Consider the following 26,711-nt stretch of genomic DNA (forward strand, 5'->3'; position numbering starts at 1 on the left):
CTCAGGACATTTACCAACCAGGACAGCACCAGGCGGCTCCTTCCCGGAGCCAAAAGGTGAGTGGGCGGAGCTGGACTCCGCAAAACCAAGAGGCCAGGAAGCAAAGAACGAAAATCAGACGTCATTGGACAGACCGTGAGGCCTTGCCTAGACAGGTCAGACGAGGAGTAGGAGGGACAGTCCCCGTGAATGGAGAGTTTCGGTCCAATCAGTGGGGCGGGGGTGGGGTCTGGGTCCGACTCCTCCCCATCTGGTGGGGACGGTCCGCTTCTAGGGTACCTGAGGCGGTAACTCACTTCTCTTTTCACCATGGACCCAGCTCAGGCAGCCGAGCTGTCCGCAACCGTGGCTGAGAAAATTCTGCTCTACCGAAAGGATGAGAGCGGATGGAAGACGTGTCGGAGCAGCGTGAGTGATGGGCCGCCTGGGGGTGGCGGGGCTAGGGTGGGATTTAGGGATGGAACCTAGGCACCGCTACTCACCATCCCGGAGCACTTGGGCTCTTGTCTTTTTCTCCTGCAAGCACCTTTTTTCTTCCCGGATTGGCCCAAGACATCCTCCCTTTAGATCCAAGCCTCCTTGGGGGAACAGAGTTTTTCTGGGCCCTTTCTCACCAGTTCCCCATTCCTTACCCTTCCTCTTTTCCCGGTTTCTACCCTCATCTCCCTGGCTTAGTCTTAACTCTAGCCTTCTATTCTTCCACCCATAGCAAAGGATCTTCTCTTACTCAGCCCAGACTTTCTGCCCAGCTATTCTATGATGCCTCTGTACCCTCGATAACCTCATAAGCGCCCCTCCCCCCCAGCGCCCCTTACTCAGTCACACAATCACTGCCTCTTTGAGTCCCTCCATGCCTGACAGTTTCCCAGAGTTCTGATATCCTCTCTCCGCAACAAAACTTGAAACTATTTAGATGAATCGAGCTAAAAATCTAGAACTCTCACGTCAAAGATAATTTTATTTTCTGAAGCCATATACAGAAATTTTCATTCAACAAATGTAAAGGAATCATTTACAATGAACTAGGCACGGGAGATATAAAGATGGGTTATGACTCGTTTCTCTGCTTGGGTGTTAAGTAAACTGTTTCACTTCCTTGAAAATCTATTAGATGTTCTAAATTGTATAAAGGCATCTTTTGGCTTGCGGGGAAAGCACCTGAGAGTTTGGTGGGATTTGAAAAGTTCCAGTGATCCTTTAAGTCAGATTAAGACTTCCTTCTCAAGTGTTTTTCTGTTCCCCAATAATTTTAACAGAATGAAGTTACAGTTTCTTGGAGGCCTTCTTCGGAGTTTCCTGGGAACCTGTAAGTAAATGTATTTCTTTAAATCATAGAAGATGCTGAATCTTCCTTGCCAAAATATTGCACACTATTAAATGCCATAGTATAGTATGAGGGGCCCTTTAGGTCAGTTCATCAGGGCTTTTATTTTTTTCCCAGGAAATGTTCTCTTATTTTAAAACAACTTATTTTCATCAAATCACATTCAATTATGGAGACATATATACCAGCATAGGAGGAGGTGGACTGATATGCTTTTGTTCCCTCTCTTGGAGTTACTTGGTGATTCATTCATTTAAAGAAGCATTTATAAAATTCCAACTATGAAAACAATACTGGGAGTGCAAAAACAAAAGACAGTAAAACAAAAAACAATTAGGTTCTCCAAAGATGAGCTATAATACCTCTGTACTAATTTCCCCTCCTCCACCATAGGTACAAAGGAGATGGAATAATATATGACACCCTTGATCGCGTATGGAAATTCCTAGATCCAGCAAGGAATGCACTTCGGATAAAATGGGATCAAAATGTGAAGGATTTTCAAGTTCTAGAAGTAATCAAAGATGTAAGTTACCTCAAATGTTGTGGTATAATATTAATTAATTATAATCACTATGTACAGTGACAGAGGACCAGCTTTGGAGTTAGGAAGACCTGGGTTCACATCTTGTCTCTGACATGTCCTTGTCATGGACAAGTCACTTAACCTCTTAATTCAACAGGCATCTTTCTAAAACTCTTAAAATTATATATAAGTTGCTGATCTGTATCATTGAAGGGGACTTTCACACCAGGATTTCCTCACAGAGAACCTACTTTTGAGTCTTGTCTCTGCCATTTATTAACTGTCTGGTACTGGTGAAGTCACTTACTTATCTAGGTTTCAATTTTATCATCTATAAAATGAATGGCTGGATTGGTTGATCCCCAAGATTCTTTTCAGCTCTAACATTCCATGACTTTTTACTCTTTGAATGCAAAAACTTTGTTCATGTAACGCCTTTACAAGCAGAGGCTGACCACTGGATGAGGTCATGAAACCATAAAGTGTTATTCATAGCATTAGCCTTTATATCTGGAAGATCCCTCAGATCATCTAGTTCAAGTGTTCTTAAACTTTTTTTTTTTAATGTCTTGGACCCCTTTGGCAGTGTAGACCCCTTCACAGAATGCTGTTTTTAAATAATTGGATGAAGTGCTGAATTTCATTTGGAGCTTAGTAAAAATTAAAATGTAACTTTTTTTTTCCCTTTTAAGTTCACCAGCCTCCTGAAATCTATTCATAGACCCCAGCTAAGGACCTTGATCTAGCTCTGTTCTATCAGTTTCCTCATATGTGAAATGAGTAGGTTGAGTTAGTCAATATCTGAAGCCCTTTCTACCTCAAACATTTGATTTTGTCTGGTTTGCCCAAGCTTTTAAAGCATCATGGTTGCAAAAATAAAAGGGGGCAGGGAGGAATCATAGTGGGAATACTCATGAGTCACTCAAACTTATACTGTATTCCCTAAATGCCCTCTACCACCAGACTTTCCTCCCCAGCAAGATAAAGGTACAATCTTAGGTAAATAAGTAACTAGTCTGCTGTTTCTTGGAAGAATAACTTCACCTGGAGTGATGTGACTGCTGACTTTGTCTCCACTCCCTCACTTGCTTCTTGTGTATATGGCTAATTCAGTAGATTTCCTTAGACTTTTTATTTACCATTTTTTCTCTTGACTCTTATTAATAAGTTTATATTTCACAATCTCTTTTCAGTAGCAATTTTTCTATCAGGAATGTTTAAAAGTCTAGAGGACTGATGATGAAATGTAGTATCTACCTGCGGACAGAGAAATGATAAATTTAGGATATAGAATGAGATTTATATATTTTTGAATGCATTTGAAAAGATAATTGATTTTGCTTGACTATGCATGTTTGTTTTAGGGAAACTTAGGGAATTTTTCTTTTCTCTTTTAATGGGTTTGGGAAAATGGAAGGAAGAGAAAATAGATTTCTGTTTTTAAGAAATAGAGAAATTGAGGGCTCTTTAGAGATGTGAACTATATTGCATGTAGTTTCAGATGACGTATCATTTTTCAGTCATTTTCAATTCTGTCCAACTCTTCATGAGTCATTTGATGTTTTCCTTTCAATGATACTGGAATAGTTTTTTGTTTCCTTTTCTAACTCATTTTACAGATGAGGAAACCAAGGCACAAAGGGTTAACAAATTTGTCCAGGGTCAAATAGCTAGTAAGTGCCTGAGGCCAGATTTGAACTCTGATCTTCCGGATTCTAGGCCTGAGGACTATACAATTTAGCTAACTATAGATATATATCTAAAGGACATCAGGAATGGTTATTCCATCCTGACCTCATGCCACTTAAACTACTGTTTTGTGGGATTTGAACATGACAGTGGTTTTTACAGTGACTTTGAGTACTGGGATTTGAACATGACAGTGGTTTTTATAGTGACTTTGAGCAATTTGAGCAATTTCCCTGGATTGGGTTCTTACTTAGTGAGGTGACCCTTTAGCCTGGTTTCTCCCTGGACTGGCTTTACAGCTTCAAGGGAGATTACTTAAGTCTTTTGTACTTCCTTTGTATGTAAAGCCAGGGTGCCTTTCTTTCCTTAAGTATTAGGAGGAATAACTGATTCAGTTGGGTAAAGTAGATTATGCATATATAATAGAAACAACAAAGATATACCAGAGTTATGGTTTACAAAGTACTCTATGTATTAACTCATTTGTTCTTCATAACAATCCTATGTTATTATTCCCAACTTACAGATGAAGAAATTGAAACAAGTTACATGACTTGCCCAAGGTCATATAGCTAACAAGTGTCCAAGACAGGAATTGAACTTGATATTTCTACCTCTTACTCTTTTATTCTATCTTCTGGGCCACCTCACTATATTGAATAAACTTGACTTCATTGTATGTATCCTCTTTTCATATGTTATGTCCTTATTGACAAGGGTGGGGAGAAATTGATTTTTTAATCAGAAAATTAAATGTTTTGTGAAGAAATTTATAATCCTTAGACATTAATATCACAAGGATGAAATCATAGATCCAGACCACATCATAATTTAAAACAATTATTATCTCTTTAGATAGTGGAAATGCCACATTATAGTGGTCAGTCAGAAGGAAGCACCATGTAGTGAAAAATACATTGAATTAGGAGTCAGAAGACCTACTTTCAAGTTTTGTCTCTAACATTTGTTAGCTGTTTGATCCTGATGAAGTCACTTACTTCTCTGGGTCTCAATAATATTTTGCATAAAATAATACTGCTGTATTCACTTAATCAAGTGACTAATTCTAAGGGCATTAAATATTTTTAAGTCATAAAATCACAGAATTTAGAGCTGGATTTGGAAATCTAGACTGTCCTAGATTTGGGAACCTTTGCTTTGAGTTTGGTTCTGGGTAGAAAAGGACAAATAACTTCATCTTTCTGGTTCCTCATTTGTAAAATGAGAGCACCAGATTTGGATTCAGAGAACTGAATTTGAACCCCTGCTCTGCCAGATTACCTGTGTGACCTTTTATCTTTCTGTGTCTCACTCAGTTTGCTAATGAGGGGGGTAGATTTGAAGACCTCTAAATTCCCTTCTAAATCTCAATCTATGCTTCTATGATCTTGTGACTCAATGACCTCAAGTTATTGAATGATACGTTTGGAGCTAAAAAGAACTTCAGAGTCATTGGATATGTCTTCATTTTATGGATGAGGAAACTAAGGCTTTTAGAGAAGTGACTTACTGAGGGTCACACAGCTAGTAAGTAAAGTCAGGATTCAAACTTGGGTCTTCCTGATTCCAAGTTTAATGTGCTATCTACTCAACCCACTTGCTACATCCTTGTGCAATTGTGAGATTGTGAGAAATTCTATAATTACTTAGTTCAACTTCCTCCTCTTAGAGATGAGAAAATAACTTATTTTGTTAAAGGTTACACAGCCAATCTATAAAAGGGACTAGATTCCAAGGGTCCTGAGTAAGTAACAATGATTTTTATACTTTAAATTCTGCCTCAACAGCAAGCAGTATGTACTTTAAGCAAAAAAATTCACCATATCCATAGAGGATTTCAAATTCACTTACTGTAAAGCCCAAGGAAATCTGTGATGGCAAATAGGTAAATAGATTAAATGTATAGTTATACATATAAAAATAGATAAATACATAGTAACAAGCTTTTATAATGCTTTACAGTTTGCAAAGTGCTTTAAGAAATTTTTATTTTTATCCCCACAAAAACCCTGGTTGATAGATACTAATATTATTCTTATTTTACAGATGAGAACCTGAGACAGCTAAGGTTGTGACTTTCCCAGGGTCACACAGTTAGTAAGTGTTTGAGGTCAAATTTGAACTCAGGTCTTCCTGACTGTAGGTTCAGTGTTCTATCCAATGTATTTCCTCACTCTCTAGGTATGCTAGGTTTCACTGAAATAGAATTAAAGATATGATTATTTTAAAAGTTATCCCCTTAAAAGTATGGCATCCCATCTTGAATAACAGGACTGATCAGAAGCTGATGAGAATCAAACAATGGGAGCTTTAAATCACAGATAGTAGAGTGTGAGTGAAAGATGATTGAAAGACCACATACTGGGCCTGTGACCATAGGTGCCTCACTTGACTGTCCTCATCCTTAGTTTTATCTTCTGTAAAAATTAATATAATAGTACTTGTACCTTTCTTAGCCTTATCTGAAAACCATTGATTTTGATTAAAATTATATGTGAAAGAAAAAAATACTCTGTATTTAGGTACTATCAGAACCAATTTTATTTCATCTTGATTTTTTTTTATCCAAGCCATGTATAACTTGGAAAGATAAATGTCCAAAATGGCATAGTCTCCGATGCCCTAAGACAAGAATCTGTAAAAGATTTCAGGGAACAATTTATAGGAATCTTAAATAAGGAAAAGATACTCTGGGTTAACCAACAACTACCCCCAGGGAATCCATAAAGATCCTTCCAGAAATCTCAGTGGAAAATGTAACTGAATAGGAAGCTAAGCAAGTGGGGTCCTCCTCCTCTTTTGAAGGGCATTTTCTCTTTGTTAGAGGTCAGCTTCAATTGCTTCAGGGTTGGAGAAGGCAAAGATCTTATCCAAACCATGGTGAAATCTCTCTATCAGCCCTTATCTGTTTCTTTAAGAAAAGTCTTTTTGTCTTCATCTCATTACCTTCATTCACCTTTTGAAGGAATTCTACCTGGAGTCAGGAAAGTACTTTCAAAAATATTTTTTCCCCAACTACATGAAAACTTATTTTTTAACATATATTTTTACAATTTTTTTTAGTTCAAAAGTCTTCCTCTTCCCTGAGATGGCAAGCAATTTGATACAGATTTTACTTGTACAGTCATGTATGGCATTTCACAGTAATGTGCAAAAAGAAAAAAAAGAGAAAGAAAACATAAAGTATGCTTCAATTGGAATTCATACTCCATCAGTTCTTTCTCAGAAGGTGGATGTGATTTTTTATCCATAAACCCTTCAGAATTGTTTTGGATCATTGTATTGCTGAGAATGGCAAAGTCATTCATGGTAGATCATTATGTAATATTGCTATTACTGTGTGTATTGCTATTACTGTGTACAATGTTCTGGTTCCACTGATTTTACTTTGCATCAGTTCATTTCAGTCTTCCCAGGTTTTTTCTAAAAGCATCCTGCTCATCATTTACTTTAACACAATAGTATTCCATTATAATTATGTGAGAATAACTTGTTTAACCATTCCCCAATTGATGGTCATCCCTTCCATTTCTAATTTTTGCCACCACAAAAAGAGTTGCCTTTAATATTTTTGTGCCTATATTTCCTTTTCTTTTTTGCATTTTAATCTTTTGGGGAAACAGACCTGGTAGTGGTATTGCTGGATAAGAGTACAAACAGTACTCCTTTGGGCATAGTTGCACATTTTTTAACCAGAATGATAGAAGTAGTTCACAATTCCATCAACAATGCATCTCAATTTTCCCACATCCTCTCCAAAATTTATATTTTTTTGTTTTATATCATATTATTTCATCTGCTAGGTGTGAGATATTTGTTTTAATTTGCATTCCTCTAATCAATAGTGATATATAGGATTTTTTCATGTAACTATAGATAGCTTTGATTACTTCATCTAAAAACTGCTTATTCATATTTTTTGACCATTTATCAATTGGAGAGTGAATTGTATTCTTACAAATTTAACTGTTCTCTATATATTTGAGAAATGAAGCCTTTATCAGAGAAACTTGCTATAATTTTTTTAGTTATTGTGTATTATTTCTGTGCATCCCATTTTCCCTTTATCTTTCTTTCTCCTTTCACCCTTTCCATCCTCAAAAGAATTTTTGCTTTTGAACATTACTTCCCTTAACCCACTCTCCCTTTCATCACTCTCCCATTCTCTTATCCTCTTCCCCTCCTACTTTGCTGTAGGTTAATGTAGATCTTCATGCCCAACTGAAAGTCTTTGAGTGGATGAGCCAATTCTCATGAAAGGAAAGTTCAAGTACTCCCCTCAGCCATCCCATGTCTTCCCCTCCATTGTAAAACCACCTTTGTGTCTGTTTTATGTGAGATAATTTACTTCACTCTGCCTCTTCCTTCCCTATTCTTTCAATACATTTCTCTTTCTACCCCTTAACTTTATTTTTTTAGATATCATACCATCATGTTCACCTCATACCTGTACCCTCTATGAATACTCCTTCTAACTTCCCTAATAATGATAAAGTTATTAGGAGTTACAAGTATTTTCCCATGTAGGAATATAAACAGTTCAACCTTATTGAATACCTTAAACTTTTTATCTTATTTATCTTTCTATGCCTCTCTTTTGTCTTGTATTTGGACATCAAATTTTCTGTTTAGGTCTGGTCTTTTCATCAGGAATGCTTGAAATTCCTCTCTTTCATTGAATAACCATTTTTCCCCTAAAGGATTACATTTGGTTTTGTTGCATAGATGATTCTTTTAATCCTAGCTTCTTTGCCTTCTGGAATATCATATTATAAGCCCTCACCTCCTTTAATGTAGAAGTTGCTAAATCTTGTGTTATTCTGACTATGACTCCATGTTATTTGAATTGTTTATTTTGGGCTGTTAAAATATTTTCTGCTTGACATGGGAGCTCTGGAATTTGGCTACAATATTCCTGAGAGTTTTTGTTTTGGTATCTCATTTCGGAGGTAACTGATGTATTCTTTCAGCTTCTATTTTACCTTCGAGTTTTAGAATATCAGGGCTGTTTTCCTTGATAATTTCTTGAAAGATGATGTCTAGGCTATTTTTTTATTATTATGGCTTTCAGATGGTTCAATAATTCTTAAATGATCTCTCTTTTTCTAGATCAGTTGTTTTTCCACTGAGATTATTTATATTTTCTTCTATTTTTTAACTATTTCCTTTATTTCTCATATTTTCTGTGCCTTCTTGTATCACTCTCATTCCTTTCCCCAATTTTTTCCTCTACCTCTCTTATTTGAATTTTTAAATCTTTTTTGAACCCTTCCAGAAATTATTTTGGACCTAAGACCAATCCACATTTTTCTTTGAGGCCTTGGATATAGCAGTTTTGCCTTTGTTCTCTTCAGCTGAGTTTGTGTTTTGATCTTCCCTGTCCCTGTAGTAATTTTATATGATCTGGTTCCTTTTTAGTTGTTTGCTCCAGTTTATTTCTTGACTTTTAACCTTATTTTAAAGTTGTCCTCTGTTCTGGGGGTAGAAAGCCCCAAGCTTCATGATTTTTTGTGCAGCTGTTTTCAGAGCCAATTCTGGGGGATCTATAATCTTTCAGTTCTTCTAACATGATCTAACCTAAGGAAAGGTGTGTTTACTAATAACCTGACCTATACTGTGACCTGTGAGTGACCATAAGTACTCTTTTCCACCCTAAAACTGTGACCAGGTTCTCTTGATTCCCTGCAAATGCAAGCTCTGGTGTGCTAGTGCTCCTTCTTACCTAAGGTTATGACCCAGAACCATGTAAGGATAATGCAACAGAGTCCTGCACCCACTACTATCAAAGGGACCTTTGTATTCTCTTTTGACCAGTTTAACCCCCTTACCCTCTGTGGAGGGAAAGCTCTGGAAGTGGCTGCTTCTGATTCAGTTGCCCTCCTGCCAGCTGCTAGCCTGTTGGGGTGTGGCCTTCTGGTGGCTTGTCTGGACCCCATGGCCACCTGCACTAGACAGCATTCCATACTTTTCTCTATTATGACTCACTAAAATGTGCCCAAGATTTCTGCCCCAATTCCAGATGTCTTAGTATCTGGGTTTCTGTCCCCTAAGTACTGAAAAAAATTGTTGCTATCAAATAAGACATTCTTGAAGGTGGCAGTAATCAAGAATAGAGTTATCTCAGAGTGATGGACCTTTCCTACTGACCTTCTAAGTTATCTCAGGCAAGAAAATTGTTTCACCCTATCCTTTTATGGGTTCTGTCACTCCAGATTTTATTTTGAGGTGTTATTTTAAAGTTATTTGGAGAGGAATTTGAGAAAGCTTAGATAGCTCTCTGCCTCTAATCTTCTCTCTGCCTCCTAGAAAGGATTTTAGGGGAAAATATTATTTCTTAAGATTTTCAGTTTTACTAAACAGATTTTAAATATGATTCCACATAAGAAAAAGCTGCTTGCCATGCCCTTGCCAGGCATGCCATGCAGGGGATTTTTGTTCCATGAAAAGTTGGACTAGGTGATTTCTGACTTTCTGTGATTCCTAATAGGTAATGGCTTGTGAAGTGTAAATCTAAGTGTGGTTTCAGTATCATAGTGTACCCCAGTAATGTATTACACTTACAAAACATGTTTTCTCTAAGGATATGAAGGTTTACTGCTATTTACAGTAATTTTTTAGTATTACTCTCTTCATTCCTTCTCTATTTTGTATCACTGTTTTCCCCTTCCTACCCTTAATTACTATTTAATCCCTCTCCCCCCACAAGAAATAAAAGTTGCATTTTTAGGGTGAAGAAAACAAAAAGAACTGATAGGTAATAATACTCAACAACTAACAGTCTTCCCCCAAAGATAGTAGAGGCTCAGTCACTTATGTCGGGGAATGAGGTCCAGCTCTCAACAGCCATCTCCTCTTCAGATTCCTCAAGAGAGAATTCTCTGGTTTATTCCCTATAGTTCCCACATTGGTGCTACTTCTTATTATTTCTTCTTTTTCAGTTCTCTTTTTTATTAATTTTTAAATTTTTTGTTACACTGTTATTATTTCTTAAAGCACAGCACCAAGTCCATGTTACTCTCTTTCATGATAATGTGAAAAGAACAATGGAGTTCCAGGACCCGAATTAGGATCCTAGCTCTGCTGCTTATCACCCATGTGACTTTAGACTAGTAATTTACCCTCAGCTTTTGGGTCTTTTTCATTTTTTAAAAATGTTTCACAACCTTAATAGAATATTATTTATTAATTAAATAATCAATTAATTATTTATGTTTATATACATATGTAAATATGTAATTATATATAATTTATATAAAATAATTAAAATATTAAGAAAATAACTATTCTGTACAAATTGATTACACTATATATTATTAAGTTACAAATGTGGATTGTTTTAAGGTAAGGTTGGAGCACTTTCTATACTCCTGGTCACAATGTTGATAATGTTACTTAATAGTCAGTGGTGGCTGAGGATTGGCATCAGATAGACTGAATAACTAGGAAGGGGCATCTGAATCCTATCTGGCAACAAAAGAACAGAATGAATCTACCCATCCTTGAGCACTGTAAACAAAGCTCTGAGCCAGGAAATGGGTTGGTGAGAGAGCAAAGAGGAGGCCCAACTCCAAAGAGACCAAATAGATGTCCTCTCCCAACTCCAAGGCCCACCTCCCCAAAGATCTCAATCTCCACTCTAAGTCTTCCAGATCCTCCTACTGTGAGGAACCCAAAGCCAACCCCAGCTCTCTGAGTTGGATCACCATATCTTTTAGTCACACAAACATGTTGGGTTTTTTTGTTTGTTTGTTTTTCATCTGTAAAATGAAGCAGTTGGTCTAAATCACTGGGGTCAAACCCAAATTGAAATGAGGGACATGAAACCATATCTTTGTAGACCACATATTGATTTAGTTTTAAAATGCAATTTTAACCTATGTTTTATTGTATTTTTATTTATTTTATTAAACATTTCCTAATTACATTTTAATCTGGTTTGAACTGTACTCAGAAGTGGGAAGGGGAGGGAAATACTTGGGAACTTAAATGTAACAAACTACTTAATTAGGAAATAAAATAAAGAAACTTTGATTCTTAAAAGAAAACAAAAAAAATGTTGTGGGCTGCATTTGGCCCATGGCCCATTTGTCCCATTCATTTTTAGATGACTCTTAGGTTTCTTCTAGCTCTAGAATTATTATCCTTTGTTGAAGTATGACTGTTTAAATTAAAAAAAAATTAAGGAGATTTTATTACTGAAAAGGCAATATATAAATTAAAGTTTTCCTTAAATTTGGCAGGATCTCTTCATAACCAGAACAATCACACCATCAGCTGCCATGAAACTCATTTCTCCTAGAGACTTTGTGGACCTGGTACTAGTCAAGAGATATAATGATGGGGCTATAGCATCTAATGGTGAGCTCTGACCTTGTGTCTTCTTTTCATTTCAATATATGTGTAAGATGATCATCAAATGCAATGATTCTTGAAGAAAGTAGGCCATTTGAACAATATTAGGTTTTGTTGCCCTGGCCCACACCACTGTACAGCCATCTTTAAGTGGGCTCTCAGAACTGTCCTACACCAGATGTCTCCATCCTTCTCTTTTTTTTCTTTCACCCCTACTCTAACCCATCCCAGCCTTCTCTAGGCAGATGATATCTTATTGTTCTTTTAGGTTACCAAATAGAGTAAGTCCTCTGGCCTTCTGGCCCACTTTTTGGCTTAGTTTCTTTGGTAGGAAACCCTTCTCCTAAGTGGTGGTGGAGAATGAGGACTCGTGAGAGAAATCAGAGCAGAGAATTTTTTATTTGGGGGTTTATTTGTAATTTTAGCCCACAGACTCAGTTTAGTTTAGTCAGTTCTTTAAGTTTATAACTCTGGTAGAGCTGATATTTTTCATGAAGCCAAAAACCAATTGAGATCATTCTGATCCTGGAATTCATTAGAGACTGAGAAAAGGAGGTTATAATGAGTGCATGATGTAGCATAAACACTGCAAGGATTTGACCTCCTCCCCAAAAAAAGAAAGACCTCCCTCTTCCAGGGGAGGCTTCCTTTCAAAGGCTGTCTTAAAGCAGAGACTATATAGAAACAATTGGTGGATCTGTTGCAGGGATCTTATTCAGTAATAGATTGGAATAAGTGTCCTCTGAGGTTTTTCTCATCTCTAATATGAGTTGCTTTTATCAAGAATCCAAAGGTTTTATTTTAAATATCATTTCATGAAACATTTGGTTGTATTGTACTGAAATGCTCAGTTGTGTATATTTGTAAAAACCAGTAAACAAAAATAGTTTTATTTAATAATAAAAAAGTTTGATTCAGTAGCACAAAATGCTTCTTTAGAGACTTTGCTACAATAAGTCTTTTATACTTATAACAATGGCAGTCATTTTGTTGGAACCTTTGTTTATTAGTGTTGAGGGAATCACAAAACTGGGAAATGCAAATGTGTTTGTTCCTGCCATGGAGGACCTTTCAGGGGAAATTTATTTTCTTTTTTTTTTTAATTTTATTTAGTCAATTTAGAACATTATTCCTTGGTTACAAGAATCATATTCTTTCCCTCCCCTCCTCTCAACCCTTCCCGTAGCAGACATGCAATTCCACTGGGTTTTACATGTGTCCTTGATCAGAACCCATTTCTATGTTGATGTTTGCACTAGGATGATCATTTAGAGTCTGTATCCCCAACCATATCTCCTTTGACCCATGTAATCAAGCACTTGTTTTTCTTTGGTGTTTTTACTCCCACAGTTTTTCCTCTGAATGTGGATAGTGTTCTTTCTCATATTTTGCTCCAAGTTGTTCAGGATCACTGTGTTGCCACTAATGGAAAAGTCCATTACATTCGATTGTACCACAGTGTATCAGTCTCTGTGTACAATGTTCTCCTGGTTCTGCTCCTTTCACTCTGCATCACTTCCTGGAGGTTGTTCCAGTCTCCATGGAATTCTTCCACTTTATTATTCCTTTGAGCACAATAGTATTCCATCACCAACATATACCGCAATTTGTTCAGCCATTCCCCAACTGAAGGGCATCCCCTCATTTTCCAATTTTTTACCACCACAAAGAGTGCAGCTATGAATATTCTTGTACAAGTATTTTTCCTTATTATCCCTTTGGGGTACAAACTCAGCAGTGCTATGGCTGGATCAAAGGGCAGACAGTCTTTTAGTGCCCTTTGGGCATAGTTCCAAATTGCCCTCCAGAATGTTTGGATCAATTCACAACTCCACCAGCAATGCATTAATGTCCCAACTTTGCCACATCTCAGGAAATTTCAAAGGAAGGAGATGCCAAAGTCCCCCAGACATGTATGTGTTTGCTGAGGGCATGGTGCTAGCTGCCTTGAACCTTGTAAATGAGATTCTCTAATTAATTCATTTTTATAAACATTAGTATACACCTACTATGTTCCAAGTGTCATGCTGAGAGCTTTCAAAAATGAAACTATCCCTGCCTTTAAAAGAAGTTACATTCATCTCAGAGCATACAACATGTTCACAGAGAAGTCAATATATATGTAAAAGAAATACAAAGTAATCTAAGAAATGGAGCAGGGTGAAGTAGAGAACACTGACAACTGGGGGAATTGGGAAAGTTGTCTTTTTAGGAGATTTGACTTGAGTTCCAGCAAAGGGAGTTAGGGATTTCAAGGGGTGAAAGGAAGGAAGGAAAGCTTTCATGACAGAGTAGAGCATTGAGGTAGGAGATAAAACATTGTGTATGGAGAACATGAAATAGACTATTTGGCTGGAAGTCTAGCATGTGAGCTAGAATAATTGGAAATCAATTTGTAGATGGATTAGGGTCAGATTATAAGGTAATCAAAAACCACTGAATCTACTTTAGTGACATCAATCAATGAATAAACATTTATTAAACACTTACTATGATCAGAGCATTTTACTAAGCTCTGACTATACAAAAAAGAGGCAAAAGACAATCCCTGGGCTCAAAAAGCTTATAATCCAAAGAGAAGACAACTTGGAAACATATGTATATGTACACATATTTACATGTAGATATATTAGTATAATATATATTATATACCACATGGAGCATGCAACTGCAGACAGAATAAATAGGCATTATAGCAGAGGGAAAGTGTTAGAATTAAAAGGGATTGGGGAAGGTTTCTAGTAAAAAATCATTAATCAGTGAATAATAATTAAATGCTTCTTATTTGCTGGGCAGCTAGATGTCAGTGAATAGAGCTCTGGGTCTTAGAGTCAAGAAGATTAGAGTTTAAATCCTGTCTCAGATGTGTACTAGGTGTGTGTTCTTGGGGAAGTTACTTAATCTCTGTTTGCATTGGAGGCAGCTCAGTGGATAGAGCAATGGTCCCGAAGTCAGGGAGACCTGAGTTCAAATCCAGCCTCAGGTACTCACTAGCTGTAGGACCCTGGGCGAATCATTTAATTTTTGTTTGCCTTAATCCAATGGAGAAGAAAATGGCCAACCACTCTAGCATCTGGGCCAAGAAAACCTTATAAGGAGTGAGAAAGATGAGACATGACTAAATAACTGAACAATAATGCTATGACCTAGGGACCCAAATGCACAACATACTCTGTCTTCACGTCACTTACATTCTACTGAAACAATATGTGTTCAGAGAGAAATAGAAGACACATATTTGGAAAGGCTTGAATGGTGATATGGCAAGGTGACTGGAGATTTGATGGTATTCAACTGTCAGTTCCTTGAAAGAAAAGAATGTTGTTGTTACTTTTCTTTGAATCCTAGGCCATTAATAATTGCCAATTGACTGACTATAAGAGTATAGCATAAGCTAAATTTGTCAGCAGAACATCAAGATTGGGAAGGGAGGAAAGTATAAGGAGAGTAGTGGAGGTGATAGCCTGGGAAAGTACTAAGGGGTTAAGGGATTAAAGGTCATGGTGAAGACAAAGAATAAGTTTAAGAGGAATAAAGTGTAGGGAGAAATGGAATGATTGGAGATTATTATCAAATAAAGGCATTTAGACTTCTTATCATGGAAGCTGAACAATTCTGGGGGACAGCTAGTGCACAGAGTCAGAGACCTAGTTTCAATCCTTAGCTCTACCCTCTTTCTCCCTGTGTGACTTTGGTCACTTCCTAATTCTGGGCCCAACCTTCCTCTTCTGGAAGATGAAAGAGTTGGACTAGGGGATCTTCAAGTCCCTTTTAGTTCTACTGCCTCTTAAACATAGAAGATCTCTGTAAGAGTTCTCCCAGCTCTAAGAATCTTTGCTTCTGGACACATTATAGGAATCTGATATATTAACAGATAGAAGTCTTCAAAATTCTCATTATCTTTCTCCTTCCGGTACTTGTTTTCTGAAATTCCTATTCTGGGTCATATAGCTTACCTTTATGCAGATTAATTCTGGTCAATCTGCTTTGTCCCTGCTTTGCTTGATCCCTGTCTGTGGCATCTTATATGGTAAATATACTCAATATCCTGCATATTGAGTCAAGCACAGTGACTGATCTTCTCTACTTTGTTTTCTAGCTACCTATGTGGAATATCCACCTTGTCCTCCTCAATCAGGTTATGTGAGAGGATTTAATCATCCTTGTGGTTGCTTTTGTGAACCTGTTCCAGGGTAAGAACAAATCTATTGTCTTTTATGTAAAAATGACCACCAATTTCATATATATATTGAGGCAGACAGAGAGAGAGAGAGAGAGAGAGAGAGAGAGAGAGAGAGAGAGAGAGAGAGAGAGATTCATCAAATATATAAGGAATTAGTTCACCAAATTCGACAGTGAATTTTGTAGTGAATATCTATAATGAATTCACCAAAATTGGGACCCAGGTTTTCTCCCTTCTCATCTAGGGCTCTTTCTCCCATAGCACACTCTGTGGCAGCTCTGATATCCTTAAAATTTATGTGGCCCTATTTTAAAACTACTTTTAAATATGTAATATATTCTCTCTATATACATATATTTGGTGAATTCACTATATATGTGTTTATAAATACACACATATGTATAGAGTGAATATAAATTTGGTGAACTAATTCACAAAATTCTGTGGGGGGTATTGATGGTTTGAGGGGAAGAGTAAATGGACATGTGTATATGCATACATGAACATAGTGGGTGCAGATTGGTAATTATATATTAAGATGGGCAAAATGAAGAGATTTGTTGTGTTGTGGTGTTTTGTTTTTTTTAATATGAAGCCAAGACCAACTTCGGAAATTTGGGCAGTATTACTCCAAAAAAACCAAGCCTTCAAATCACATATTGCTTTAAAGTTTACAAAATGCTTTCTTGGCAACAGCCTTACAATGTTGGTGATTTTGGAGAGGACCTGTGATTTTAATGGCATAAGAAATAATTTGTAGACTAAAAACATATTGATCAATTGCTCCTGCTGTGTACTTCTACCACCAATAATTTTCAAGGAATTGAAGCAAAAAAGAAGTTAAAAAATATAGCCAGTCAATGGCAAAGCAAGTACAAAGAATGAGGCTTCTCAGTGCCTAATCCACATCACTTAAACCTTAATCAGTTAGTTCCAGGTTGCCTGTTTGTGGCAAGTGAAAGATGACATGTCTGAGGGAACAAAGTTTCAAGCTTCTGAACATACCAATTTATTAAGCAATGTATGTCAATTGCATAACAAATCAGGACCAGTGGCCTTACTCAGCTTTGGCACTTGGCCCCAAACACAGGAGACCTATTTTTATATGTTAAAAACAATTAATCAAATAAGATCAATCAATTATAAGAGAACAATTAACCAGAATGGAAAATTGGGTAATCTGATTTCTAATGGAAGGAAAGATTGGGGACTTTCCAAGTTGGGAGGGGAAGCATAAATAGGTACAATTCCCTGAAATCAGAAAGAAAGGTGTCCCTCTCCTAAGTGACTACATTCAATCAAAGAAACGTGGAAACAATAACTTACTGACCTGCATGGGGCCAATTTTCAGATAAGACATGTGAGTTGCTTGAGATGTAAAGTCCTAGCATCAGTTGATAAATCTGACTGGGCTTCCATTCAACATGAACTAGTTCCTTAGTTGAGGGTCTCTAAGCAGAAAGTAGAGATGGTCTAGCTTCCCAGCTAAGCAGGGCTAGGTTCAAAAAACACAGCAAAGTTTTCTGACAATTCTCACAGATGAAAAATGTTTCTCATGCGTCAGAAATTAGACCCATACCTGAATAGAAAGAGAACTGAACTAGACCCAGAAGTGAATCACAAGGTGGAGCCAATGTGGTTTGTTCAACTCCCACTCCCACTTTCTGTGCTAATTCTCTCACTGTTCAACCTGCACCCTGCCCAAATGGCTGTGCTCAGTAATACCCAAAGGTGTTGTTGGACACTGCAGTGCTTGTTTACCTGAGGGAAACAAGAAGGAAAGGATTTATAGCAGCATATATTTAGGACATTAAAGTGACATTAAAAGTCACTCTCCATTTCACATGTGAGAAACCTAAGACCTGGCTTGCTTAAGGTCACATGGATAGAAAGTGATAGCCCTGAATTGTCAACCCAAATTCTTTGACTCCAAAGCCAAGGGTCTGAAATGTTTATACTCCATTTTTATACTTATACCCTACTTAAATTACACCATTTTTGTTGAGGGATTTTAGGTTATAGGATTTCAAATCGGAAAGACCTTCGAGGGTCATCTAGTGCTACCATCCCATTTTAAGGTAAGAAGATTGAGGCCAAGAAAAAGACTTGGATTCAAATCCAAATCTTCTTACTCTCACTCTACTGTCATTTGTTCCCTACCATGCTTTGTGTGTATGCAAGAATTAATAACACACTTGACACAATTATCTTTTTAGAAGTACTATTCAAAAGAATTAAAAAAAAAAACATACAGTTAGCTATAAATTTTAAAGATACCATTGCTGCCACAGTAAGTGGCATGATTGAAAGAGCCCTGGATGAAAAGGGAGTAGAACTGGCTTCTAATTCTAGCTCTGCCACTTAACAAGGTTTTTATGACTTTTTGACAGATTACTTCACCTCTCTGTTTACTTAGATTGTGAAATAAAGAGGAAAGGTATTTTTACCCAATGATCTCTGAGATCTTTTCCAGCTCTGATTCCCAAGATTTATTTTCCTAGTTAAAGGAACTTCTCAAGGTCACTGATTTGGGCTTATATCTACCGTTTTCATATATATTTCATGTTTCCTTCTATTTTGACACATAAAATGTATTGGTGGGAATGTCATGCCTTTCATAGTTTTTATTCCTAGAGCTAGAGGATTTTGGTAGCAACAGGAGAAATATATTCCACATTCACTCACCAAGTGAGTAACCAAGCAGGATCTCTAGTACACTATCTATATTTCATACCAAAGAATGAAGACTATATGAGGAATCTGTCCCCATAATCATCAAACATATACCAACTAGAGGCTAAGGAGACAATTCCTATCTAGATGAAGAGAAAGGATGCATTACATTAGAAGTTTTACATTAAAAGCATTACATTAAGGTATGCATTTTACATTAAAAGTTCAACAGCTCCTACTTCCTTGTCATCTGCTGTATACTGAGTGAAATCATTTAATCTTTTGGATCTCTGTTTCTTGGGTAACTAAAAATGTTCTCTAAGATTATTAGCAAATATTTCATGATTTCCACACTGAAAAGATATCATTTTGAGATGGAATGAAATATTCAATATGTTTCTCAGTGGGATAACTAAAATTTCTACTCAACTTAAATTTTTGATGAATCTTAGAGAAATCAGTATGTTTTCTGTCATACCCACTTGTGTCTTGGTTTTTTTTTTTATTTGAATTCTTTAGGCTTTAGTTGTTTTTTATTTTACTTATTTAGATTTATAAACCTGAAATATGTTGAATACTTATATCCTCTTCCTCTTCAATCAAATTCAGTAAATATTTACGAAACATTTACTATGTCTTAAGCACAGTGCTAGGAATTAACCATATACAAACCATAACCATAAACAAAAAACAACCCGTTCCCTCAAGTTGCCTTCATTTTACTGGAGATATAACATTAAAACAGATAAATAAATTCAAGATAATTTAAGGAGGGAAAGAGCATTTTGTAGGGATACTAAGAAAGGCATGTTAAAGAAGGAGGTCCCTAGGTTGAGCTTTCAAGGTAAAGCATATAGAGACAAAGGCAGAAGGCATCTAAACCATAAGAAACAAGGTGAGAAAAGACACATAGGACTTTTTGTGGGGGAACTATACCTTCTTAGTGGCAAGGTGCTTACAGCTGAAAATATTGATCATAGAACCAGGGTTTTATTCCAAACTGCTTATATCCTCACCCTCTTATAAGCCCTGTTATACCTTCCACTTGTTCAAGTTCTCTAGGTTCTGTGTGTGGGTAGAAAACCTTTGCTACTCACAAATGGAAAGTCCTATATTTGTTCAACAAGTAGATGTCCTCTTCTTTCCTGTGAATTGGCTTGAGGGCACACCTATTTTACCATCTAATGGAGACAGAGTTCAGATGGTGAAGAACAAAGTAGTAAAAGGGTAAATATTTGAGTTTTCCAGTTACAACATGCTTCCACAGTGACCCCTGGCATAGGCATAGTTTTTTGTGGGATCAATAATATAACTCCATAAAGAATTTTAACTGAAGAAGACAAAACCAACCATGTAGAAGCATTAGGTTTATTCCACTGAACTCTCTCCTATATCTCTATTTGTACCCCGTGAATAAAACTTATGACTTCATATGTGAGATATGTTGTTTTTTTTTCAACCTTTAAGTATAAATTTTCATAAGAGAAATTATATAAGTAGTTAGAACTTTAATATTTTCTGATTTCTTTATATCTAATCTTTATCCTGGACTGAAGAATCTAGTTTGATTATGACTTATAGTCAAATTGGCAATGGAAGTGGGGAGTTGGGCAGCAGAAGTAAAGGCAGTTTAAAGAAAGTGGAGGGGGAAGAAGTAAACATAACAGATTTCAAATATTTCTTTAAAGTGTTTTCATGTTTCTAGCTCTGAAGGCTAGAACCAGGATAAATCAGTAAAAATAAAATTTTAACTTAGAGTTTGGAATGACTTCCTAAGAATTTGATCTAGCCAAAAATATAATGGAATATCTAGTGTTATTGTGAAATGTTTTAAGAAAAGACTGGATGCAACACATTCAAGTTGTTAGATGTTTGAATTAGATGACCTCTTTGGCTCACTACCAAATGAAGGTTCTATAATTCTGCACCACACCCTATATTGCTCTTCCATATACATCTGTAGGTTAATGACATAATTTGTCTATTGATTTCACAGGGAACCAAACAAGACCCGTGTTGTCAGTTTCTTTCAGACTGACCTCAGTGGCTACCTTCCCCAGACTGTGGTGGAGTCCTTTTTCCCTCACAGTATGGCTGAATTTTATAATAATCTTCAAAAAGCAGTGAAAAAACTTCAAGTATGACACTCTTCTCCATGGAGAAAAAATATCCTATCTAACCCATTCAGAAACTGGAGTTGCTGGGACACAAGAGAGATTTTGAACAGCAGAACTGTTTGGGCTTTGCTTTCTAAATAAAATAAAGAAGACCAAGATCGCCAATAGGGATTCTGCTTTCCCTGACACCAGCCATTGACATATTTCCTTAGCTCTTCCTCTTCCCCGTGGCTTTCACAAAAAAAAAGGGGGGAAAGGGAAAGAAAAGGAATCAGATTTTGTAAAGCCTTTAATATATATGATATCTTATCTTTGTGTTTATTGGCATTTTTTTATATATGATTCCTGCATAGTCTTCTGGAAGGAGTTTTGGATTTTGAATTAGAGGGTATTGGTTCAAATTTTGGTTTTGCCATTTACTATCAATGTGCTATATTGTGAATCTGGGCCTCAGTTTTCTCATCTATAAAATAAAGGGTTTGGACTAGATGGCATTTAAGATCTCTTCCAGCTCTAAATGAATTGAACCTAAGGGTTAAGTCTAGTAGAATTTCACACTTCAATGGTAATTGCTTTAGTCAGAAATTTTTCCCACAGTTAGAAGAACTAGGAATTTTGAATAAAATAAAAGACAGAGGCTATCTGAGAAGATAAACCACTATGCAGTAAACCAGATCCTACTTTTGAGTAACATTAGTATACAGGATATTAAGAGGGAACCAAAGATAAAATCTGCTTGGTTTTTCAGATTTACCAGGATCCTGCTTTTAGAAACAGATGCTTAGATTTTTGTGTGTGATGTTTATTTTGCTGACTTTTTCCTCCTTGATTTTCATAGTTGGTCCTTCCTCCCATTTGTAATTACTCTATATATGTCCTTAGTGAATTTTAGAAGGTCTCATAATGTCCTTGAAAGAGCACTGAATCTAGTCTTCTCTGGTGCACACAGCTTTCCTACTTGTCTGAAAGTCCATTTTCATATTTATAAAAATAGGAATAATACCCAAAGATTCAATGAGAACCCATTTGTAAAGTACTTTACAACCCTTAGGCTCTCTACATATAAGATGTTGTGAGTATTTATTTGGTCCTCTTTTTTGTACAAATCCCCAGTTTCCAATATTACTGTAGAACCTTAAAGCTGGAAGAGGCCTCAAATGTTTGGTATAACCCTCCCTGGAGCAACTAATGGTTAGTCATTCTTTTATTGAACTACCTTAGCGATAGGGATCTCATTACCTTCAGAGGAAGCCCATTCTTTTTCTAAGCAGCTCTAATTGTGAAGTTTGTTTCTCATTCTGCTGAATTTTGCCTTTCTGCAACTTTAGAATTTTGTTTTGATTATCCAAAGAAATGTCCCTATCCCATGTCTCAGATTTTTGTTATCTGCAAACTTTTTTTATCAACTTGTTTTTTGTCCAACTTCTTTTTTTTATATTCTATTTTTTTCTCAATTATATGTAAAAGCAATTTTAACCTTTTTGAGGGGTCAGATTTTCTCCTTTTCCACCCTCGCTTCTTTTCTCCTCTCCCTGAGATGGCAAGCAATATGCTATAGAGTTTACATGTGCAATAATGTAAAAAATTTTCTATGTTAAGTCATTTTGAAGAAGAGAATTTAAACAAAAAAATGAAGTGAAATATAATGTTTCAATCTGCATTCAGACTCCATCAGTTTTTTCTCTGGAGGCAAATGGCATCTTTCATTTCCAACTTCTATAGAAAGCCTAGCATGTTTAATTGATTGAATCTGATCTACTATTATTCATTATTTGATTATAATCCTTAGCTTAATTATGCAACTCCTGAAGAGTTGTGTGTTCTAGCTGATATTTATAAGGTGTTTTTTTAAACTATGATTTCAGATAAATTTGAAAATCTATTACAAATGTTATCATATTCATATAAATATTTGCTCTATAGAACTAAATCCTATTACATAGACTAGGACATAGTCTTCATAAAAGGACAAGAGAGATTTAAAGGAGATGGAGTATCATAGCCACCTTCAGATGTTTCAAGGTTTGCCACATGCAGGAGGTTTTTGACTCATTGAGCATACACTAGAGGGCAGATGTAGTTGTCTCAATGAATAGAAGTTGCAAAAAGACAAAACTTATTAACATGAAATGGAATTCTCTGGGAAGTGCTGTGCTTCTCTCACTGAACAGCTTCAAACTAAAGCTGGAAAATCCACCTGATAGGTATGTTGGAGGGGGGATTCATTTTCAGGTTTGGAGTGGACTGGATATGACCTCTAAGGAACCTTTCAACTAAGAGGCTATGCTATGATTTCAATTAAAAGGTATAAGGACTAGACTTGTGATTTCATTCATATTGACCAGGAAAAATCCCTTACCAATGCATATCTGCTACTTCTTAGCAAGTTAGAGTCTTAAGAGAGTTAAGAGATTACCCAGTGTCTGTCAGAGGCAGAAGGTCTTTCTGATCCTAATAGAGGCTCTCTGTAAATTATGCAACACTGCCTGTTTGCGTCAATAACAAAGCCATATTCCAAATCATGACATACCTATTATCTCTTAGAAGAGTAGGGATATAAGATGGAAAGGGGTTAAAGGAATTGCTGTGACTCCAGACTAGTTCATCTAGTCAAGATGGAAACCAAGTTTATAAACATTAGTCTTGATGAGGGAGACAAGCTGGAGAAAGCAAATGAACAGAAGAAACTGGATCTGATTCAGTGTAAGTCTGTCATGTAGCTCAAATCTTTCACTTTTGTTCTACTGGGCTGAGTTGAATGAACATCTACTTTTTCTCATGTCATTACTTGACAGTGATGGTTGCTTAATCTAAGCACTTCCTGGGTAAAGGGTATGAGTGTGGAAATTGATGTTTGTGCTATTAAAATTCTGCTTTTGTTCATCCAGACTCTGCATTTTTTTCTTTCATTGACGCTAGTCAATCTCAGAGAAATCGGTGAAGGGGAAAAAGTCCAAGCACAAATTCCTGGGGGCACTTTGCTGGAAACCTCTCTCCAAGCTGATATCAAACCATGAATCCTTGCACTTTAGTGGCAGTCACATTCAGCCTGCTCCAAATCCATTTAACTGACATTTCATCCTATCCACAAAGAGAGCATGAGAAACCTAATCAAATGTTTGGTTTGACAGGAGTAGAGACAGGAGCCTCCTATCAGTCTAGTAATCCTTAAGATGCTACTATGTGGCAGGCTCAGAGATTGGTTAGTAACTGTATTTATAATAAACTTAAGTTTAATAACTCTGTCAAAAAAGAAAGAAAGCTTGTCTGGCTTGAGTAGTTTTTGGTGATGCCATATTGAATCCTTGTGACCCTTTCTAGAATTCTGTTGGAGATTGAAGTCAAGTTAACTAGCCTATCATCTAAGTGCTTCATCCTCTTCCTCCTTTGGAAAATTGTGACATTTCCTTTCTCTTGTCCTGAAGTATTTCTGTTCCCTATGATCATTCAAAAGTGAGCCCAGTAATTCAACCTACGGACTCTTTCAGGATCACATTTAATAGTTGTGATAATCATGGCAGTGCATAAGAGTAAGGGCGTATTCACAATTAAGGAAACCAAAACTCAGAAAAATTAATCACTTGGCTAATAAGTGGGAATATTCCATCGGGTCAGTGCCCTTTATCCTACAGCACACCTCCCCCTCCTAAATTCAATAGCTTAATAGTGGTGGTGGTGGTAGTAGTAGAAATAGTAATAGTCTAAGAATTACAAAGCACTTCATATATCTTATTTGATGCTCACAAAATGACTCATGAGAGGCAGATGCTAATATTCCTGTTTCATAGCTTAGAAAACTGAAGCCGGCAAAATTTAAGTGATTTGCCCAGGATCATACAGCTATTAAATGTCTTAGGATTTGAATTTAGGCTTTCATTACTCTAGTACCCTATCTACTGCCACCTAATTACCCAAGTTAACTGTCAAGATTGGGATGAGAACCTGTATGGTGGTAGAGTGAAAATGTGACCTATGACTTCTTAGAGAATTTAAACTATCTTGACCCAATGTTAATAGCAAGAGAAGTTCCAACTGTCCAACTGTCCCATGGGAAAACTTGCATATGACCCTGGGGTCTCTGTTCTATTTCTATGTAATAGCTGACTTGGCCTGGGGTTAGAAGCAGGGATTTACCATGTTCCTCTGCCCTGTTGCCACTCAGAACTGGCCTCTTGTGAGTAAGCCTCCCTAATAGCCCAAATGAAACTAAGTGGCCTTAGCAAACTCAATAAAACCTACTAATAGCCAAGCTGGTATGGGACCTCTTTCTTTGGTATCGCGGTAGTCTTACAGAGAGTTTGTTACCCTATACATTGGCATAATTGGTGCAGAACAGATCTGTCTTCTTTTAACTGGCATAATCAATGCAGAACAAGTCTTATTGCCTTATAAAACCCATTCCTAGAAGGGAGATAAACATAATAGAGTAGGAACTGATATAAAGTACTTGGTGAATAAAGGTAGTGTATGAATACAAGATATTACTTTTAGCACCTTGATATATACATAACTCACACATATGTATTCATATGTGTTTATACAGCCCTTCTTTCCCCCTGATTCTTTTCAGATGCACAAAACCTCAAGTCAGATGGATCAGTTCATATAAAAGCCTGCCATCCAACAATCTCCTTTTGCCCTTTTCACATTTTCTCATCTAATAAAAATCCCCTGATTTCCTTAGGAAATCCCTCTGCTTCTTGGTATGAGTAGTGTCTTCCAAAGTTACACAACATCCTTTTTACCCCTCCACACACCACAAGCTTCTCCTTGGCCCAATTAAAACAATTTTAAAATCAGAAAATGGCTTTTGAAGGGAATTAAATTCATCTATCTTTATTATACCATTGTATCTCCAATATGATCTCTATATATGTATATTCTTTGTACAATGTCTACACAGTTTGTATGATGAGCTGTTGCAGAATATTGAGATTCTGGAGGCAGCTATGGATCTTCATTTTCTGGACAACCTGCTATTGGATGGTGACCCAGAAAGTTGATGAGATCCAGCAATTGCCAGAGTTAAGCATCTGGACTTTCCCAACATCTGCACTATGGGAGACGAGGTCCTGAGAGAGAACAATTTGAGGGAGATGTTTGTTGCTCCAGCTCTACAACCATCAATCCTTCCCTTGAGACTGTTCAGAAGATTTGGCCAGGGAGGGATGGTGTCCTTTTTTCCTGATGACAGCTGTGATGGGCCCGTCAGGTAAAGACTTGATAACATTCCAGGCTTCAAAACGAGTAAGTCCTTGCATTGTGGTGGTGTTAAGCTGCAATATTTCATCTCCTGGCTGAACTGCATCACTTTGTTCTGAAGCTACTCCTGAGAACAAGGAAAAAAGATTTGATGGGGAGAGGTTATTCTGATATTTACCTGGAGAAGAAAGCAACTGAGAGAATAAATATATGCCTCAAAGAAACCAGGGAAAGTCTAAAGAAATCAGAAAACAGATCTCCAAGAAATTTCCCCATTAAACTAAATGCATGCTAACACAATTCTAAGACTATCGGGATTATTCAGATATCAGAGTACACTTTTCCTAGTGTTTTTGCCAAATGGGATGATGCTCTAATTAGATTGGTAGCTCCTTGAAAGCAAGGATTCTCTTTTGCTTTTCTGTGTGTCTCCAGGGTTTAGCACAAAGTCTGGCACATATTAGGTACTTAATAAATGTTTGTTGACTGCTTGACTGACTGACTAAAGGTGCAATTTTCCACACTTCTGAAGCCCAAGTATCCCATGGTACCAGAAGTTAAGGCAGCCTCCTGACCAGAGTATATGTTTAGGAGACTGAATGGGTTTTTAGGCACTTCTAGGCTCCCAATGGTTCCAGGGGAACT

The 26,711-nt window shown here is 36.8% G+C and overlaps 2 protein-coding genes and 1 long non-coding RNA gene across 5 annotated transcripts in view; 1 reads left to right on the plus strand and 2 right to left on the minus strand.

Annotated features, from left to right (window-relative positions):
• The window catches only part of LOC107650545 (uncharacterized), a 78,547-nt gene extending 77,775 nt beyond the window's left edge, over positions 1-772 (minus strand). Inside the window, exon 1 of the long non-coding RNA XR_001626008.2 lies at positions 483-772. This is a non-coding gene — a long non-coding RNA (uncharacterized LOC107650545). The remainder of the gene's footprint in view (positions 1-482) is intronic.
• On the plus strand, positions 122-23,747 carry STARD5 (StAR related lipid transfer domain containing 5). Its single transcript, XM_001367362.4, has 6 exons — positions 122-408; positions 1,257-1,306; positions 1,718-1,850; positions 11,780-11,897; positions 15,991-16,084; positions 20,744-23,747. Exons 1-6 carry the CDS (start codon positions 310-312, stop codon positions 20,889-20,891), a joined length of 642 nt encoding a protein of 213 aa, XP_001367399.1. The 5' UTR covers positions 122-309; the 3' UTR covers positions 20,892-23,747.
• A 1,925-nt stretch (positions 23,748-25,672) lies between these two features.
• Positions 25,673-26,711, minus strand: part of IL16 (interleukin 16) — a 167,520-nt gene continuing 166,481 nt past the window's right edge. For all 3 annotated transcript variants that reach the window (XM_001367414.5, XM_007479269.3, XM_056805949.1), the window contains one exon: positions 25,673-26,193. In XM_001367414.5, coding sequence (XP_001367451.3) covers positions 25,988-26,193 — 206 coding nt within the window. In that variant the 3' untranslated portion in view covers positions 25,673-25,987. The remainder of the gene's footprint in view (positions 26,194-26,711) is intronic.

The sequence above is a fragment of the Monodelphis domestica genome, chromosome 1, assembly GCF_027887165.1.
Source record: "Monodelphis domestica isolate mMonDom1 chromosome 1, mMonDom1.pri, whole genome shotgun sequence".
Taxonomy (NCBI): Eukaryota; Metazoa; Chordata; class Mammalia; order Didelphimorphia; family Didelphidae; genus Monodelphis; species Monodelphis domestica.